Source organism: Battus philenor, unplaced genomic scaffold, assembly GCF_028537555.1.
Source record: "Battus philenor isolate CCGP_79_NKW_IND1 unplaced genomic scaffold, ilBatPhil1.0.hap1 SCAF_26, whole genome shotgun sequence".
In the NCBI taxonomy this organism is placed as follows: domain Eukaryota; kingdom Metazoa; phylum Arthropoda; class Insecta; order Lepidoptera; family Papilionidae; genus Battus; species Battus philenor.
In genome coordinates this window covers 1,043,761-1,064,976 of record NW_027181689.1, presented here as the reverse complement: position 1 = coordinate 1,064,976, position 21,216 = coordinate 1,043,761, and the positions used below count along the sequence as shown (strand labels likewise).

Here is a 21,216-nt window from a genome sequence, read left to right as displayed (position 1 = left end):
AGACAAAGGAATAGTTTTGAAACAAAACGCAATTATTACATATTACACCATGAGCTTTAACAATGTAATATATAAAGATAATTAAACGAAAATCCAATAATTCATCACAAAATCTTGTTAGTATCGAATTTGACAGATGCCGTCTCCAATATGATCCAGTATATCTTCAAGGATGTTGTTTACACGATAATTACGCAAATAAGGATATAAAGAGAACAATTATATCATCAAATACTTACGGCTTCTAATGCAAAATTCAGCGAATTTTCACAATAAAAAATATAAACAAGACACATGAACTGCACAGACTTCGGGGCCACGTATTCTGGCAGACGGTGTTGTCAGCTTCACTCCGCTTATGTGGAACTTTTCAAATTTCACCGTGTATGCGTACAAAGAAACGTGTTTTTTTAACTTTCTATATTTATATACCTATAAATGCGAGATTTCGACCAGCTTATACATCAATAAACCTTTTAAATTATTATTCTTATCACAATAAATATTTATTATTCACGCTTAAAACAAATGTAAAATAGTTTTAACTATATTAGTTCTAAAAATATTGAAATAACGAAACGATAGTATATGTTCTGGCAATTAATTTGCAATGTGTCAATTTTTAAATGTAACAGATAAAACTGTTTTTTATTTTTTAAGGACCAAAGTTCAAATTGCAATAATAAATAATTATTCATAACGTTTACTAGTCTAATATGAGTAATTTAATATTGACTCCTATTTGCGCGAACCGGGTTAATGTAGCGCTCTTTCAATTGCAGTCTTTAAAACGTTTGTTAATAAATTTAAAGATGTGTTTACATGCGATTATTAGTTTAGTAAATGTATATTTAAGTGGTTTTTTTTCGTTTCGCACAGATTAGGCAAAAATCAATGTAATGCAAAATATTATCGAATCCACAAACGCAAAAAGTCTGCTTACAGTCAAAATTATCAAGAACATAATTTTCATAGTTAAAAAGAAATTTGTCTTTTACCTACGTGTAAACGAATCCTTAGGGCTTTTTTTACTAACCAATAAGATAAATTATGCATGTTCTGGTATAACATTTATTACTGTCCTGTGAGTTCAGATTTTTTTATTATTAGTATTTTACGTATTATTTTATTACTCCAATTTACTTCCTAAAGTATAACTGCGATTTTAATACAGCTTTATCACAAATAATAATTCAACAAATGTGTTGCGTGGCGTAAAAGCAGAGAATGCTTTGACCAATCCCGCTATTATTTTTCAACTTGTATTAAGGGCCAAGGAAAGCTTTTATGGAGAGGATGAATAAAAAATTTAAAAGAAATTTAGAAAAGTCCCTGTCTTTTCTTTAACAACCACAGAGTGACCTAAAACCGATAAATGTCAATTGATGTAAAAAATGGCGCGTAAAGATGTAACTAAAAAAAAATGCCATTTCAATTAAAATATAATCATATTATCACTGTCTTGCAATATACGATATAGATAACTTTTTTTTGTAAATAATCATCATATATTATAGACATAAATCAATAAATAAAAAATATGAAATACGATTTATTGAGTGCGACATAACAAAAGAAAGCATTTGACACTACTAAATCTGTCAAATTGTATTACGAATAAAAATATTAAATATCAAAACAGTGATTAAATTAATAGGAAAAACTTAACTTTTTCGCTTAAATCTTAATTATCTTTTTATGAAACTGTAAGTATCTGTTGATTGAAATTAGATACAGCTTAAATAAATAAATGATACTTTGAGAAGACACACCCCTTTTGTTGTACGCATGCGTCGACATCGACATAAATAGTGATGTGCGGTCGTTGTTTATATCGATATCCGTCACATTCATAAAAGACACTGAGAGAATAAATAGAATATTTAATTTAAGTGTCACCTTTATTATATAAATTATCCTTACGAAAAGGTAACTACAAAATAAATTAATTCCCCTACATAGGCTTTCATATACTTCATTTAGGACTGGCTGGAAGCGGGTACATTCAAACATCGCACCGTTCTGAGACCGAGAAAAATACTCGAGTTTCTGAATGACCCGACGCAACCTCAACGTCGCCGGAAATGAATCCGGATTTATGTTACAAGGAACATCAACCCCTGGTCATTATAAAGTAGGTAATTGAGAGAAATAAAAATTAGATCATACCTTTTTAAATTAATAAAGGGTAGGGAAAGACCCAAATGTGAAAATATTTAAGAATAGATAAAAAGTACTAAAAATATAATGATAAATTAATTGCAAAAAATAATAACATTTCAGACCCAAATGTAATATTCTGTGATACTTTGAAATGGAGAAGAAAAATAAAAGGCGACAGTTGAAAAATAATGATTCTTATGGAGTGAAAGGTATTATATAGAAAGATACTGTGAAAGAAGAAAGAAGACAAATGTTGATAAAAATATATCTGAAAAACTTATTACCTTGAAATTCTAACATTCCTGTCCCACATGAAACAGGGGGATAGAAATTTAAAAAAAACCTTGATTATACTAAAAAGAAGCGTTGTTGGAGTTTCTTTTGCTACTTCTTTCAGCGATAACGCTTTCCAAAGTGTTAGTAGTGATGTAAGCTAGGCAATAGTAGCCGACCAAGCCAGCTTCAGCAATCTCAAGTGCACTCTTGTCACTGAGTTCACTTTTTCTTTTCACTGATCGTGCATCCAAGCAATCTAAGAGCTTGATCGCTTTCCAATCAAGTAAAATAGTAGTATATATCGGCCAGAGCCGAGGCTTCCCGGGGCCCTTGTTAATTTTAAATGGTTTTTAATGGACCTTGTGTTTGGGGACCCCTCGTTAACCTCTATCTTGGGAGGCACAGGGTCTTTTTTATTAATATTTTCACGTACTTCTTCTTTATTTTCTTACTCTCTTTTTTCATCACAATTTCAATCATTCACTCGTCTAACATTCTTCTGACTTACTACACATCATTTTTCTTCCTCCTCTGGACTCCTAAAACATCGCAGTGGGTTACTTATATAAATCACAGTAAAATTCAATTTAAGTATTTTGGTCATTTACCTCCTTTTTTATATCTGGTTCAATCAATTTATTTTCTTTTACAATTCCTATTTATTTTATTTTTATTGATTGCAACCAGTATGATGGCTCTGCAAAATTTCAGAAAGGAACGGCAAACTTTTTTCCTCGCACTTAAAGGCGCTGTTTCTTTTCTCAATCTTCTCTCTAATATCGATCTCCAATTGCGTTCTATGTCTTCAGAATACAGGACAACCACCCTGTGTTTGGCACTAATCGGTGTAACATTACTCCTGAAGATGCCCCGTGGAGAAGTTAAACACGTGTTGAGTGATTTAACGGTGGTAGTTGTGTAATTCGCTTTGTTTGCCGAATGCGCATTTATTAGCGGCAGGCGGGCGGTGCACTTTATTGCACGACTACTACTGCATTGGCGGAAGTAGCTATATATTGGTTCTTTTCTTACTAACTATCATATGTCACTTATCTCTGTACAATTTAGTTTAAGTCTTTGGTTATTTACGTCCTTCATATATATTTGGTTTAGTCCTTTAGTCTTTTACAATTATTCATAATTTTCTGGTTTCTTATTCATCATTACAAAATTTTTGGCTTTAGCAGACTCTTACTAATTTACATTTCATTTTTATTGATTTCAACCAGTATGTTCGTTCTGCAGAATTTTAGAAACAAAGGTCGACACTTTGTCTTTATAACACAGGACAGCTGCGCCCTCTTCGCTTTACTACCTTCCCCCGTAAGATTAGCAAATGCCATTTGAACAGCAGTGATAGTCTGGTTGAAAAAGGCTTCTTTCGGCTTTAACAACAAGGTTCTTGGTCAAATTTGTGGATGGACATCCTACCCTGCGCTTGCCGATTTCTACTCCAGAGCCTTCAGGCACTTGTAGCTATCTGTTCTGCATGTTATCTTGACTACTCACTGGCACTTCAACTTGTGTAGAAATTTTTTAAGCATGGCTCTCGTGGCGACTCTTTTGCCCTCTTAACATTCCACGTTCTCAAATGCGTAACTAAAGTCATTACTTCGCGACTGCTTGTAGATACACGACACGCATTGGATATCATGCTGTTCGATTGTATCGCAGATCTACGTGACATTATACAAGTCGATATATGCTATCCTAGTTTCATTGCACCATAGCAGAAGACGATGTCCCATAACCTTTACATGGCTCCTTCAGCGACTGAGCTTGCCAATGACTTTCATAGTGAGAGACGAAGTTTCATTGCCGTAAATCATCACCGGTAACACACATTGTTCGTCAACCTTCATCATAAAGCATTGGGGGATACTAGACAGGAGATGTTACATTTAAACTATATAAACCCACGCCCGTTAGTTCAAAACCAGACTTCCTAGGTGATACAAGGTGACCAGTAAGGAGAGATATAATAAATAGGTAGTATGGAGGGGTTCAAGGACGCTCATCATCCACGAGGCTCAAGGGCTAAAGAGCGAGGCGGTCATCGTCAGTCGAACAACAGGTACTCGAAGGCTGTATAAAAGTGTCCGTGCGGTGGTAGCAATATCACGTCACACTCGCGCGTGTATTACACGGAGGAGACTTAAGAACAGCTCTACCCGAATAGAGGGGAATAGTGTGGTCGAAGTGTTTGCGGATTGGTACGGCAGCGTGGATCAATCGGGAATCCAAGGAAGGATCTAGATCCTCCCGCGGCTCGCCTACGTTCGTGATTAGGGTGGGGGAGGCTACCCTCTAAAACTGATAGTGTCGTGTGGTGTGTAGTGTCTTGCTCTTTTGTGTAGAACGCGGTGTCCTATGGGGTGTGTCGCAGGTGGATTGGCTGTTGATGCTGTGTGGATAGCGCATGCAGTGTCTGCAGTGTGTGTTTTGTGGGAACCTAATAATGAGAGTGATGACGACATCTTTGGGACGCCTCTTGGTCTTGGCTGTGTATATTCATCAAGCTTAGCCTATATTTATACAGATCTATGAAAACAATGTTAAACCCACAATAATCATCAGCCAATCACAAGTCGAGAATTATTGTAGCGCGCTCTCTTTCGCACGATGTAGATAAAGAATTATATTTCTGTGGGATTCCCCTTTTCAATTTGTCACTGACGCTGACATAATGATGCTCCTACTATACTATTTAGTACATTACTAGTGCGACATTTAACACAATATAAAATAGATTAAAAGAGAATTTGTGAAAATATCGATAACATGTTTAATATCCCACACTATTTCGTACGAACCACCCTCTATCGATTCGCGTCAAAGCCTAATTTTACCAGCTCGCTTTGCGCATTCGTTCCATAATAATATAAGACTCATATTCTTTCAAACTATAATCAATCTTAAAACTGAAAGTTTTAGATATATTTTTGAATTACAAATAATTTACTTACGACATTAAGTTTCGTGGGTGATGATGTAAAGACAATTGTATGGTTATAAATAAAGCAACGTAACGCTTTGGTGATAGAGTTCATTTTTGCGTGTTGAATAATAAAGGAAGATCACATTTAGACGTCAGTACAGGGTCTGAAAAGATCGCTTCAGTAGCGAAGACGAAATCATGAAACACTTCGTAGCACTTTGCTTTTTTATACGAAAAGTGTTGAATATATATAAAATGTAGTGTTTGTACATCTGTGTTTCTTTTCGAATGTATTTTAATAAGTTTTGTGAATATATGAAGTGAAAATGTTACTAAAATAATCAATGTATTTCCAATTGAAGACGTCTAGACTAGATGTTAGGTGACGCCTGTTTGTAATAAGGTAAGTAGATATACAGGATGATTGATTACATGCATAAAAATATTATATATGTGAATGTATAGTACAATTATCAGAAAACATCTTTAAAGCTGTTACACCTATACATAATCACCATGTATAAAGTTATCATTCCAAATGATAATATTAAAAATAAATAAAAATTCAAAAGTGTTACGATAAATATATTGTTTAAATTCATTTGTTTTTTATTTTTAAAAAGAAACAAGCCAATGACTTGCAGTAAATCTACAGGCACAGATAATATAAATATGTAATATATATACTTATATGATAATCAGAATTTTATAAAACATTTTTCTTACTTCAATATCTTTACTTACCAGATTGTATCATACATCAATTAATAGTTTTACACATTTGTTATTAATTGAATTCAAATCATTTGTTTACAGATGTGATTAAGACTGTTACAGGTGTTGTGTGTATAAATTCTCTTGTTCGTACTTACTCTTCCTTATTTATTCTCCATTCATCTATACATGGCTTAAAATACACATATAATTATAACTATTATAATATAAAAGCTAGTGATTCCATAGCAGATATTTTTTTTAACAAAAATTGACAATATTTTTGTTATTTGTAAATGCAAATTTATTAATATATTATCTGTGGCCTTCATCCGTGTGAAATTTAACTAGGAAAATAGTTCATTTGTTTTTTTTTTTCGTATTTATTTTAGTGTAATAATGTATTTACGGGCATGAATTTCACAATTGCCATAAATTCTCATATCACTCACAACTCGCAACGACATCATTCATTCGCTGTTTTAGTTTCATATCAAATCAACATGAACTGTCACGGCGATATATGAAATTAATTATAATTACAATGGCGCCATCTGTCGATAATTGATCACAATAGCTTAGAAACCTTTGTGAGTTCATGCATAACAACTTTGCTGAATATCATCACACGGTCAAATGCATAGTATACGATTCTATAAAAGAGATACAGACAAACATTCATTTACATATATAGGTTACATATGCATCAAAATTTAAACACATGTTTAAAAATAAATATAATCACGTTACGTCTAAATTTCGTGTTTAAAAATTTAACAAATGTTTTATAATACATGTAAGCATATATTATAAAGTTCCACAAGATATCTTAGACCTTCCGTTTCTTAGTTTTAAATCTAAAATTAAAAGTTTATTAATAAATAAATCTTATTACACCATTAAACATATACGTACAAGGTCAGCAACATCCTTTATTTATTTACATTTTATTTTAAACCATAGATAATAATTAAAAAAGAAACAATTCATATGGTACAAGAGGCGGTCTTATCTCTCGAGGCGATCTCTACCAGACAACCTTTGGATGGAGATGAGAGACGTGAAGGAGAGGGGAGTTTAGGGTGTACATAACTACAAATACATACATTACCATACACTAATATGTATATACAAAAATACTTATATATGAATACTACGCAATGTTCTATTTTAGAGGCCAAAGAAGTGCTCTTTTACCATCTTTTTAAATTCTGACAGCGACTTAGCGCGTGTTATTGGTTCTGGTAGCTTATTTTCACAGCCCGCTGATAAATGCGCGTGCGACAAACAATGCGAAACACAACTACCACCGTTAATCTACTCTACATGTGTTTCACCCCTCCACGGAGCATCCTCAGGAGATGTTAAACCGACCAGCGCCAAACACCGAGTATTGACTGCTGCATAGCATAGGAAGTATTTTTTAGTTTCTTTCTTAGTTAGGATGGACTTCCGCGAGGTAACGCCTGATTCTATTAGATATTTTAGACTATTAGAAACCGTGCATCATTTTCCATCATCAACAACTACTCTACCAAGAGGAGGACCATCAAGATACCCCATCTACACACCTTCAGAACATCACCACCAGCAAACCACCTATCAGCTCTTTGCACTATGGTAACACGAGATAGAGTTTCATAAACCTAAAATATTTAAGTAAGTAAAGGACCAATATTTAGCCACTTCCGCACATGCAGTGGTAGTCGTGCAACAAAGTGCACCGCTCGCCAGCCCGCTGATAAATGCGTATGCGGCAAACAATGCGAATTACACAACTGCCAACGTTAAACCACTCAACACGTGTTTCACCCCTCCACGGGCATCTTCAGGAATTATGTTACACCGATTAGTGCCAAACACAGAGTGGCACTAAGCGGAGTGGCGGTGTACTTTGTTGCACGACTACCACTGCATGTGCGGAAGTGATTAAATATTGGTCTTTTACTTACTTAGAGTGGACTTCCGCAAGGTAACGACTGATTCTATTAAATACTAAAGTATTTAACCAGTTCTTTCCTTTTTTTTTCAGCTGCAACGATGCTGCAGATGATACTGTTGGTGCATATTCTGATGCTGGTTGAGGGTCTGCCGCAGAAGCCGAACTTGGACGCGATCCTGAACAGGAGAACGGATGTGTACATCGCAGGCTTCTTCCCTTTCGGCAAAGGCGTGGAGAATTCCAACACTGGTACCTATTTATACTCTGATCTGTCTTCTGCAGAAGGGATATGCGTTCGAAAGACAGAAGCATTCCATGTTCCAATTTAAAATTCAAAATTTTTTTTAATTTAGTATTCATACATAAACCAGGTCTGTGTAGTCAGCCCGTGAGTAATACCATCTGGGGAAGTTTATATTCCGAAAAAGCCTGCTTGAAACTCAACAGATACTATTTTTAAAATAAGAAAATGTAACAACAAACCAAGCGCTTGCTATATATATATAGGTTGGTAGATTTTTTTGGTAAAAAATTTGAACTAAGATTTATGGGACATTAATGTGCAACGTTACACTGTGGGCGTCTATGGGCTGAAACAACGGCTTTTCATATAAGTGTTCTGAACTGTTTAGAAAAGGAATGGACAAATAGGGTAGACATATCAACTCTTCAGTTCATTAGAATAAGGGAAAAGTACTTCCTGCCAATTTTCCTCGTCCACTCAATGGGAACCCGAGAAGGGCAGCAACGCGAAGTGATCTCGTGTTACAACTGTACATCTTACACTTATAATTAAACACCCTATAGTAGTTATAAAATTTTTGTTAATATGATGTGCCAAATGTCTTTCGTGTCCCACTGCTGTAGGTCGCGGCGTAATGCCGAGCGTGAAGCTGGCACTGGACCACGTCAACGAACACGACTCCGTGCTCAGGAACTACCGGCTCCACATGTGGTGGAACGACACTGAGGTAACACTAATGCACTCACCCATAAACCAAGTAAATCGCTGGACAATCCGGTTCTTCACCAACCTCCTTTGCGTTTAAAATTAATGAAATGCATTTTGTGCGGGATTCCTACCAACTAAACCCCCCCCCCCCGGTGGTCGACCTCTGCGCTAAACGTGGATCACGGTATCTCCCGGTCAGGGATCGCCACGCGGTCTTCCCTCGCGCCGTGCTATTTTTCGATAGCCCGTCCCAGGTTACCCTCGATATGTAAGATAACCCTCGTGGTGCTATCACGATGGTTCGAGACCACGTCGAACCATCGTCCGCCTCAGAGTCGCCGAAGCTAATAGGAGTTTAGGGCCTCCACCCTAAACTCCCGCGACTCCGAAGGCCCGGTTTATGGTAGGGGAGCACCATTTGCCAACCTTACCCCAACTTAAGCTTTCTAAAATTTTTAAAACCCCTTATGTAACATACATAATTTTATATTAAAGCAAAAGGGCCAATCTATCGAGTCATTGTCCACCGTTGGGTTGTGGGCTCCACGTTAGGAAACACTGCTCTAAAGAAAGTTGAGATATAAAGAGTGACACTGAAAGTCCAGTGAAATTACCTCAGCGAGGTGAAGATCCTCTTCGTCCGGATCGAGCCCCCTCGTCCCGCAAGCATACCTAAGGCGCGGTACAAAGGTCCCGGTACCATTGTCATATAGTCAAATCATTAATGAACGTGATAATTTAACGTTTAATTATATTTTTCCAAACCCTCGGCAGTGCAACGCGGCAGTGGGTGTGAAGTCGTTCTTCGACATGATGCACAGCGGTCCCCACAAGCTGATGCTCTTCGGAGCTGCCTGCACTCACGTCACAGACCCCATCGCCAAAGCCTCCAAGCACTGGCATCTCACACAGGTACTCTAGCTATTCCATATCTCAGCCAGTAAACATGACGTGGGCAAACCCCCCACTAGATGGACAGAAGTTAATGTCACGAGAAATCTGGAAGATCATCACAAGATCTACCATCATAGCTACCTTGGGAGAGGCCTATGTCTTGCATTGGACGACTACCTGCCGATATGATGCTGATAGTTACCCTAGAAAACCACACAGCACTCAGAACTGATGACCGCTGGAGCCTTAAGGTTCTGATTAGAAGACCACAGAACACAAACTTCTGCTAAGACGAGCTTATAAAAGACGTTGGATGCAGTCTTCTTCCAATCGATCCTGACGTAAATCTATGAGAAAGACCAATGTTCAGCTGTGGACGACGTGTCTGAAGTTATGATGATGAATAACTGCTGCTATTTGCTATAAAGAGCAGAATCCTGGACCCATTGTCATGTAGATTTTTAAGGAGTAGGGAATTTAAGAAGAAGAGAGATTATCTCTCCTAACTGAAATTACACTACTACTATTTTGATACAAAAAAACACCCTGTACCTAGCTTACACCTAAGCAGACAAGTTCTCATTAGCCAAGGCTACGGTAGAGACAGGTTCAAGGATGCCCACCATCCACGAGGCTCAGGGGCTAAAGAGCGAGGTGGTAATCGTTGTCCGTCGAACAACAGACACCTTCTGGTTATATAACAGTGTCCATCACGCTGCTGTAGAAATATTACTTCACACGAACTCGTGCGTGTATTACACGAACGCGACTGAAGATGCCTTAACTAAGTCATGTTTTTAAGATTACGTTTAGTACGACCACTTCCTCATCCCATCATATTTCCATCCTCAGGTTGTGCGCCAATATCTGTGCGGCGGTTGCCGTATTCATCACGTCGATGAACCTTGCGATCGCATCTTGAGTCTCGTCCGTGTGATACACGCGCGAGTTCGTGTGACGATATCGTCATCATCGCATGATGGACACTGTTATACAGCCCAAGTGTTTCTGTTGTTCGATGAACAACGATGGACGTGTCGCTCTCCAACCCCTGAGCCTCATGGCAAATATACAACAATTATAAAAGAAAAACTAGCCGTAGAAGATAAGTTCATGGTAAAAACTCCTGGCTTTGTATTGTCGGGGAATATGGTCTTACAAAAGAGAGGTTGTATTGCTTTGATAGATGAATCAAGTGAGTGCTCCTCCTATATGTACAAAGTAACTCGGAGTGAGAGATAGAGAAGGAGTATGAGAAGGACTTTGCGACTACCGCCGTGATTACGATTACCCTATAATGTCACTAAACAAAGCAGTACTGACAAAGTCACGTTCTTTTCAGCTCTCATACGCGGACACCCATCCGATGTTCACGAAGGAGGCGTTCCCAAATTTCTTCCGCATCGTACCCTCGGAGAATGCTTTCAACCTGCCCCGCATCAGACTTCTCCAGCACTTCAACTGGACAAGGGTCGGCACCATCTATCAGAACGAGCCGAGATATGCTTTAGTAAGTAAACTGATCGTTTTTAGAAAAAGAAGATCACGGGAAGTCGCTGAAAGCGGGCAGCGCACGATGACCACGTGGCGATCTTTGGGGGAAGAATATGCAAGAAAAGGACCAATATATTGCCACTTACGCACATGCAGTTGTTAGTCGTGCAATAAAGTGCACTGCCCGCCAGCCCGCTGATAAATGCGCATGCGGCCGATTTGTGCCAAACACAGAGTCAATGCCAAACACTAATCAGTGTAACATTACTCTTGAAGATACCCCGTGGAGGGGTGAATCACGTGTTGAGTAACTTAGCGCATTTATCAGCGGACTGGCGGGCGGTGCACTTTATTGCACGACTACGACTGTATGTGCGGAAGTAGCCATATATTGGTCCTTTTCTTACTTAGGATGGACTTCCGCAAAATAAAGCCTTATTCCATTAAATATGGAAGAATATGCCCTGCAGTGGGCTTCGACCAGTTAAAACAAAGATTTTTTTATATATTATTTTATTTCATTTATTCAATCAATTACAAACAATTGTTCTGGATAACTCAAACTGTACCGCCTCCTTTGATATTTAAGTCATCCTGTGTAATAAAAAGTAGTTAGTAGTTACTGGTTTAATAAAATACGTAGATTTGGAGTTGTAAGGTTAATACAAAATTATATATTCTTTTTTTCTTAAACTTCTAGATTAAAAAAGAGTTATTTCCTACAGGCTCACAACGGATTATTATCAGATCTCGATACCCACGGCTTCGACATCGACGAAACCCAAAGCTTCGCCACTGAAGTCAGGACCGCGCTCACCAAGCTCAAGGAGAAGGACGTCAGGATCATACTCGGCAACTTCAACGAGACCTGGGCCATGAGGATCTTCTGCGAGGCCTATAAGTACGTACCCAATTCACCTGTTCTTTATAACAGCTAAACGCTTCTAATTCCATTGGAAATCTATAGAAGGGGCCCTTCTTTTGGTATCGGGTGGGGGGGGATTTTTAGGATGAACATAAGATACCTCCCTCTGGAGGAAGGACAGAGTTATGTGGTATTTCTACCCACAAAAACCTTTATGTGGTCGTCTTCAGTATCCTATGGGGGCGGTTCTCCTACCGAACTCGCAACTGCACCAAGTAATGTGCCAAGACACATCCCGGATGTAAGCTATGCATCCTCCAATAACCTCGAAATACCGTAGCAAAAAGACATAAATTTTTATTTGAAAATTATAGGAAATATAGTGATACAGTTCCAACTCTAAAAGGTCTTGTTGAAAAAAATACGTGATGTGAGTTTTACTAATATGCAAGGGTTAGCCAGTAACCTTACGCTTGTAATTGTATATATATATATATATATATATATATATATATATATATATATATATATATGTATACGAGACAGGCGGTCCAACTCGGCAAGGCTAAATTCAAGGAAGAGTTCACTCGCCGAAATCATCTTGAATGGGCAGCGTTCGGAAATCTGCGAAATATATCATAATCCTGCAATGCCTGAAGGTACTTGACCAGAGCTGGTGATAACTTACAGATCCTAGACGTAGTCGCAAAAGAATGCTTGAAGTTTTGCTGATAAATCGAATCAAGTATGGAGATCTGCAGAAAAGGCTAAATCAACGTGGTAGATCTAAGAGTTGTTCCTCTGAAGTATATAGTAGGTACATCGACCTTGTAACCAATGGGGTTTGGAATCAAAAGATCTTTGACCCGGGTAGTGCAAGACCGTTCATCATGACGATCTTTGAGGGAAGAGTATGACGTTGATTTATGGGACACTATTTACTATCAATATATTAGGGTGATCGGAAAGTAATGTCTTTTCTCTCGACATATTTTACAGAAAAGCCTTATTGATTTTTACAGCTCCGGCATTGATTTGTATACTAGACGGCAAAAGGTTGTTGATAACGAAGGTGAATATATTGTTGATTAGAAATAATAACTTGTTAAAAATGTAGTCGTGTGAAATTAACTTGAGAAAGTAACTTTGCTTTCCGGTATCCTAGATGATATATATTTTCAAGGTATATATATATATATATATATATATATATATATGTGTGTATGCTAACTGGACTCTAAATAGTGGTTTTTGATTGTTAATGAATACAGGTTGGAGATGTATGGTCGGGCTTACACGTGGTTACTGCTTGGCACGTACAGCGAGCGCTGGTGGGAGAGACACGCACCATGTGCCAGACGAGACCTGGCCGCAGCACTGGACACCGCTATCCTCACTGACCTTCTTCCTCTATCTACCACCGGGGAGACGACCGTCTCCGGCATCGTAAGCTTTACAACTAAATATATTTAATGGAATCAGGCGTTACCTTGCGGAAGTCCATCCTAAGTAAGAAAAGGACCAATATTTAGCCACTTCCACACATGCAGTGGTAGTCGTGCAACAAAGTGCACCGCCTGCCAGCCCGCTGATAAATGCGTATGCGGCAAACAATGCGAATTACACAACTGCCACCGTTAAACCACTCAACACGTGTTTCACCCCTCCATGGGGCATCTTCAGGAGTTATGGTACACCGATTAGTGCCAAACACAGAGTGCCCTCTGCACTGCAGCACACTGGTGCACTTTGTTGCACGACTACCACTGCATGTAGGGATGTGGCTAAATATTGGTCCTTTTCTTAACTAGATATATATAGAAGGGATAGATATGCGGTACATACCTGTAGATAAATAATGTACTTTCTGCCATTAATAACAAGATTTCGACTGCAAAAAATATCTATTACAATAAAAAATGCCGTAAGACATTATTGCATTATTATATACAAAATTTAAAACGGACATTAAAAATAAATTTACGGATAAAGCCTTAATATGCTTGGTGTAGTGATGTCGCCTAATTATTTTGACTTCATTTAGGTTATATCTGATAAGGTGTATATGTATAAATATGTATTGTTAATCTTTATTAAAAGATGTGTTGTTGTGAAATTTTTTGCTGCTTCTTCCACACAACTGTAACACCTTGCGAAGCAGAGTAGAGTCAAAAGTAGAATTGGTTTAACAAATAAATAGATGATAAGTTGACGATCAATAAGAATTCTGTAAAAGTTCCAATGTTAAATAAACGAATTTTATGTAATTAGGAAGCAGGGGCGGCTCTAGCTCGTGTGCAATGAAACCCTGGCGCCCCTTGGCCTGACCCCCCCCCCCCCGACTATAATTACCAACTTTGCCGTCGTAACAAGAAAGTTTTTTCATATTCCAACAAGCTATTTTATAAGTAGGTATAGCTTAAAGTATGGTATTAGTTACGGCCTTTCTTATGATGGCAGAATAACACTCATTGTTTTTATGCCTGTAGCACATCTCTGTTACGAAACTAAGCAAATATGTTCCAAGACGATGCTCTTACAACACGCCCCCTGAGACGGCGGCGCCTGTGTATATTACACACCCTGCACTATAGGTTAAGCCGCCCTTGTTAAGAAGGGCCTATAGTTTTATAGCTAATATAATAAAACGTAACAACTGTATGCAAAGATATTCATTTCGATAGAAAACATGGCAAAAATAGACAATACAGATTATGGAATTGATAATGAAGGACATAAGCGGTACATAGACGAGGGTAGATCCACACCAGGTAGATTGACAACGTGAGTTGTGAGAAGTCGGTGGTTGAGGGCATCATGGCGATCTTTAGTAGCCAGGGAGATTAAAATAACAGACTGAAAACTAATTCTATATGTCTAATATATAAAATTCTCGTGTCACGGTGTTCGAACTTGAACTCCTCTGAAACGGCTTGACTGATTTTTACCAAATTTAATATGCGTATTCAGTAGGTCTGAGAATCGGCTACTATCTATTTTCTATACCCCTAAGTGATAAAGGTTGTTCACACTTAAAAATTTTTTTTTTATTTTTTTAACGAAATTTTTTGTTTTTATTTTTTTATGATACAGCATACAAGAATACATACAATCATAAATTTTCACCCCTCTACAATCAACCCTTATTTTTTATTTGTAAATTAAAATATCTAATTAATTAATATATTAATATATATTAAAATATCTCTATAATTTTTGCAAAACAACCTTTGCGGGACCAGCTAGTATCTATATTATAAATGTCAAAGCGCAGTGACATTTGGCGCCATTTGTAAAAATTAAAGGCGCGTTCACATTATGACATTACTTTTGCGCCACCTGTAACGAGTATAGCTTATATTTATAGCATATATTTGTTATAATTTAATGTTTTTTTTTTTAATCAGACAGCGAAAGACTACCAAGTGGAATACGATCGTAGAAGAGGCCTGGAATATTCCAGATTTCACGGTTACACTTACGATGGTAAGTATCACAATGATATATCAAACATTATGTTTATTTGCAATGATAAATTGAAAAGAAAATAATATATGTTCAGCTTCGTAGAAAACAGGAAAGAGTTTTAAAACAAAAAGGTTTTAATCAAACCTTTTTTTTAAGTTGAATAAATGTAAAAGCTTGGAAGCTTTTTTTGTTTCATTTTTTATGTTACATGTATATATTTTCTTTCAGTGTACAATCATTTTAATATGTAGTGTTTAATAGTCATTTCTTATTTTTGAAACTTGATTTTTGAATAGAGAACCATACATTCATTGACTGAAATTGTTATATATTACCCCTTTAATATTAAAATTAAATTGCTATATTTAAAAAATGTGTACGTTTAATCTTGTTTATTATAAATAAAGTATTTTTTATTTTTTTTTTATTGAACTTAAATTGTGCGCATTATTAAAAAGGTTGCTCACCCCTGGATAAAATAATTTTTTAAGTGATACTTCCTGAAAGCATATTTCGAACGTATACTTTGAATTTCAGGAATCTGGGCAATGGCGCTAGCCATCCAGTCTGTGGCTCAGAGAGTAAAGCTGAAATACAAGGAGAAGACTGTCCAGGACTTCCGTTACCGAGACAAGGAGTGGGAGCAGCTGTTCTTGGATGCACTCAGCAATGTCACCTTCGAGGGTGTCACTGTAAGGCTTTTTTTTGTATTATGGCTCCCCCTTTTTAAGGGTCCCTGGTACTTTTTTTCATTTTTCTTTTTTCGTTCTCAAGGTCATTTATTCACTAATTATTCTGTTTTGTTCACGAATTATTTCAAAGCTTTCATTCATCACCTCTCTTTTGTCGCCTTCCCAACAGAATACTATGGGTTTACATTTTGTTCGGTTTTGATTTATTTATATTTCTTTGTTTATTGTTTTCCATTAAATTTATGACAGATTTAGGTATTTCTTTTGGCTAGTCTTATACACTTTTGTTTTTTCGCCTACTTGTTCCTTTTGATGATCTTCCCTATGAGCCTTCTGCAGTACTCTAGAAAGGTCCCGCGACTCTCTTCGTTGTCCATAAATGATGCGATGTTCCTTTTTCCGACTCCAAGGTGGATGCGAAACTGGCAATCCACTTTCGCTTTATTTTTTAAAGGTACACCTTCACCTCTTTAATGGAATCAGGAGTTATTTTCTGGAAATCCATCCTTAGTAAGAAAAGGACCAATATTTAGCCACTTCCGCACATGCAGTGGCAGTCGTGCAACAAAGTGCACCGACCGCCAGCCCGCTGATAAATTCGCATGCGGCAAACAATGTGAATCACACAACTACCACCGTTAAATCACTCAACATGTGTTTCACCCCTCCACAGGGGCATCTTCAGGAGTTATGTTACACCGATTAGTGCCAAACACAGAGTGACTGTTACTCTCACTGTACTGTTTTGTAATAAACTTTGGTTATGAACTTTCATAATCATCATATCAGCTGATAGACGACCACTGCAAGGCATAAGCCTCCCCCCAAAATCGCCACGATGATCAGTCTTTCGACGCTCGCAACCAGCAACCTCCAGCGACCTTGTCTATATCTTCAGTTCCACTTAAGGAACTTACCTACGCCAAAAATAGCAGCTTTTGATCGTCACTCGAGATCCTCTCAACTCCAAAGGCCAGTTCTGACGAGTAATTCTTCGAGTCACGTCGGCCACCCTAGTTCCTCTACAGATCTCCTCATTTATTGATCTTGCAGCGAAACTCCGAGCATAGTCCACTCTATTACTGTCTAGGTGACCTTCTTATGAAGCCCGTCGTGACCACGTGACGGTTCCGTATATCATCACCTGCAACACACATTGATCAAAGACCTTCGTCTTCAGACATTGCGGTATATTGAACGAGAAGTGGCTACGGAGCTTTTGGAATATTTCCCATTCGAGTAGGATTCGGCGAGAGTAATAAAAAAACTGAAACTAATTTCTTCTCAAACGTGTTTATAACATATACATATATATCATAGAAACATATAAGTTATCGGTTCTTACCAGGATAGAATAAAGCCTATTTTTATTTATTTGTTGTATAAATGATTGTATGTATTTATTAGGGTCCAGTGAGATTTCTTGGTAACGAGCGTAAGGCGTCCATCTTGTTGAAACAGTTCCAAGGAGACGAATTAGGCGAGGTGAAAGTTGGGGAATATTGTGCTGAAAGAGATCACCTTGATGTCACCAGCTGGGAACCCTTTAAATGGGTTGGGAAGTAAGTCATATACATATATATATCTAATATACAAAATTCTCGTGTCACGGTGTTCGAACTTGAACTCCTCTGAAACGGCTTTACTGATTTTTACCAAATTTAATATGCGTATTCAGTAGGTCTGAGTATCGGCTACTATCTATTTTCTATACCCCTAAGTGATAAAGGTTGTTCACACTTAAAATTTTTTTTTTATTTCTTTAACGAAATTTTTTGTTTTTATTTTTTTATGATACAGCATACAAGAATACATACAACCATAAATTTTCACCCCTCTACGATCAACCCTTATTTTTTATTTGTAAATTAAAATATCAATTTTTTTTTGCAAAACAACGTTTGCGGGATCAGCTAGTATACATATACACACACACACATAAATATATATATATATATATTTATAAAGTAATACAAATTCAAAATATCTTTATTCGTGTAGGCATTTACATGCGCTTTTGAATTGTCGATTATTTTTACATCATAAGCTGCAAGCTACTGACGGCTCCGAACGCTGAACTTCTAACAGGCGGACAGAAACTCGACAGTTTATCATATGTTGTGATGTGGAAAAACGTTTATTTAATTATTAAAATAATTTGTGCGCGGAAAATGAATAATTCGCCTACGCGCGGTTGCGCATCGAACCATGGCTCAAATCCGACTCTCTGAGAACTCCAACGGCCGCGGGCGCACGTGCTGCGTCTTGGCTACCTGCCAAGAGCAAGCAAGAGCGCGTATCGTGCACGCCGTGCGAGTGAGCGAGACGAGTGGGCGAGACGAACAAAAAGTTAAGCGTTGTGACGACGTCCGCGGGAACTTTCACATAAGGCGACTTTTTATATAGCAATATTATTACAATGTACATTATAATGTCAACCACACAAATTTTAAATTTTAAATCAACTAAACAGTCTTGATTGCTATAATAATATTTATTTAATAATATAATTTAAATTTTAGATTTAAAACTAAGAAAGGTATAAGATATCTCGTGGAACTTTATTATATATACTTACCATACAGACACATGAAGGATTTGTTGTATTTTTGAAGACGAAATTCAGGCGTTACGAGTTTATTTTTATTTCTTATATTTATAATATGTCTGTCACTATTTTTTTTTAATATTTTAAATAATGGCAAATAAACAATATTATTACGTACTGTGGGTTCTGACTCGAAATGAACACAACTGGTTGACTAGGAGTCCTTTATTCACAAATCAGATGGTCACCCTACTTTAACACAAAGCATACTTTCGCTTAGTACAAACTTCGCTTCCAAATCGCTCAAGAAATCACTGTCCAAATAACTTACTAAATAGTCACTTTGTAACACTGATCGTAGGTCTTAATCTAATAACTCGAAAAACAGCACTGAACTGTCAACATGGGGAGTACACCTATTTATACTACGGATAAGGTTCTAGTAAGTTCGAGATAGTACTCGGTTAGAATTTGCGAGAACCGTACCCAAAAATCTATAAATAACTTCAAGATCACGCGTGTTTATGGGACTTCTTGATCTTAGGGTTTCGTGTTTATTGTTTCGAGGGTTCTGTAACTCGTGCTTTGTAACGATATGAATTGAGTGGAGATTGATAGAGTACCAATTTATTTAAAAACTTCACTCAGGGAATCTCCAGCTTTTTAGTTATAGATAAAACGTACAGGTCTTTTTGTAAAATAAATCTAGAACTAATTTCCGAAGGCTTTAGTTTAGATTTAAGAATTGGACTTAATATTTGTTGTAAAGCAGTGGTAGTACAGCGGTAGAGGACTGAAACTTGCAATCGAAGGTCACCGCTTCGATTCTCGGGATACAATTTTATAATTCACTATTGTGCATTCATTATATAGGATTACTCACGAATAAGTTTCGTGACGGGTTTCGTGGGCAGCAGTGTCCTTTGCGTACCATAATACCACACCACGATCGTCATGGTATATCCCACCATAGATATCTTTAGACCTCCCGCCTATGCCTTGTAGAGGTCTTTTGGGCCCTCTGCCTAAGGTCCTGGCCCCGGTTCTCATATACGACCATTTCATGTTTGAAAGCCTCTTCGCATCCCAAGTACTCCCCCTCCACCTTATTGTATAAAGGATGTTATAGAATGACCACTAACCAAAGAGTTCCACTATTTGATAGTTTATTCAGATTGAAGTTACTATCAAATTCGGCATTTTTTAATCCTTTCCATGGCTTATACATGTGGTAAATGTAAATGATTGTATGAGAATAAAAACATAAATAAATACGGTGCAATACCTAAAAATAAGTGTGAATGCCTTACAGGAACCCGCCGAAGGATCGTACTCTACGAATCATAGAACACACACAGGTGAACATCACAATCTACGCGGTCCTGGTCTCCTGTTCTGTCATCGGAATACTCCTGGCAATCGGCTTCCTTGCCATGAACGTGCATTACAGGAACCAGAGGTATACAAGCAAAACCCATGAACAAATATATATTTTGATGGTCTAATCAAATATCGTCTTCTGCTGAAACCGGTATACTTGATTAAGAAAAAGACTTATATATAGCTACTTCCGCTATGTAGCAGTAGTTGTGCAATAAAGTGCACCGCTGATAAATGCGCATAATCGACTACTGCTACATAGCGTAAGTAGCTATATATTAGTCCTTTTATTACTTAGGATGGACTTCCGCAAAGTAACGCCTGAATCCATTAGGTATACTTGATGATAATGTATAATGTCACAAAATTCAATAGCATACCAGATTTCACGGGTTTGAGGTATCAGAGCGTAGTATGCCTGGCCTAAGACCTATTTTAATGTAGCGAAGCTCGAAGGCTTTCATTTTACCGCCGAAGGCGCCGAGCACTTGGGTCTCTTCGATGAACGCTCCATAGAGTGACTAAGTTCAAGGGCTCCAACGAGGGGACCTCATGAGGCTTTACCTCGTCGATAATACCCGCTCAGCATTTTTATTAAACGGTTTTATTTAGTTCGACCCGTACGGAATTTATTTATTTGGGTCAAAATTAGAAATTAAAATTTAAGCACCTTCCCGTCATCAGATTGATCTGAAATTTGGTACACACATTTAATTTAGATGACAATACAATATAATAAAATCTATAACATTATAAATCTAAGATGGCCGCCGATACAAAATGGCGGAATACATATTTTTCCTTAAATCCTTAATTCCTCATTATGGGTATCAAATGAAAGGGCTACTCTAGTAAAACACGATGATTATGTCAAAATTTAAAATTCAAGA

General features: G+C 37.3%; 2 protein-coding genes across 3 annotated transcripts in view; one reads left to right on the top strand and one right to left on the bottom strand.

Moving 5' to 3' along the window:
• Positions 1–329, bottom strand: part of Sec24CD (Secretory 24CD) — a 32,586-nt gene extending 32,257 nt beyond the window's left edge. For both annotated transcript variants that reach the window (XM_068768751.1, XM_068768750.1), the window contains exon 1: positions 240–329. The gene's annotated coding sequence lies outside the window, so the exon portion shown is untranslated. The remainder of the gene's footprint in view (positions 1–239) is intronic.
• Positions 330–8,131: 7,802 nt separating this feature from the next.
• GABA-B-R2 (gamma-aminobutyric acid type B receptor subunit 2) overlaps positions 8,132–21,216 on the top strand; it is a 49,153-nt gene continuing 36,068 nt past the window's right edge. The window contains exons 1-10 of the mRNA XM_068768640.1: positions 8,132–8,282; positions 8,901–9,004; positions 9,760–9,897; positions 11,222–11,389; positions 12,099–12,274; positions 13,510–13,684; positions 15,646–15,724; positions 16,244–16,398; positions 17,806–17,960; positions 20,259–20,405. Of these exons, the coding sequence (XP_068624741.1) occupies positions 8,132–8,282; positions 8,901–9,004; positions 9,760–9,897; positions 11,222–11,389; positions 12,099–12,274; positions 13,510–13,684; positions 15,646–15,724; positions 16,244–16,398; positions 17,806–17,960; positions 20,259–20,405 (1,448 nt within the window). The remainder of the gene's footprint in view (positions 8,283–8,900; positions 9,005–9,759; positions 9,898–11,221; positions 11,390–12,098; positions 12,275–13,509; positions 13,685–15,645; positions 15,725–16,243; positions 16,399–17,805; positions 17,961–20,258; positions 20,406–21,216) is intronic.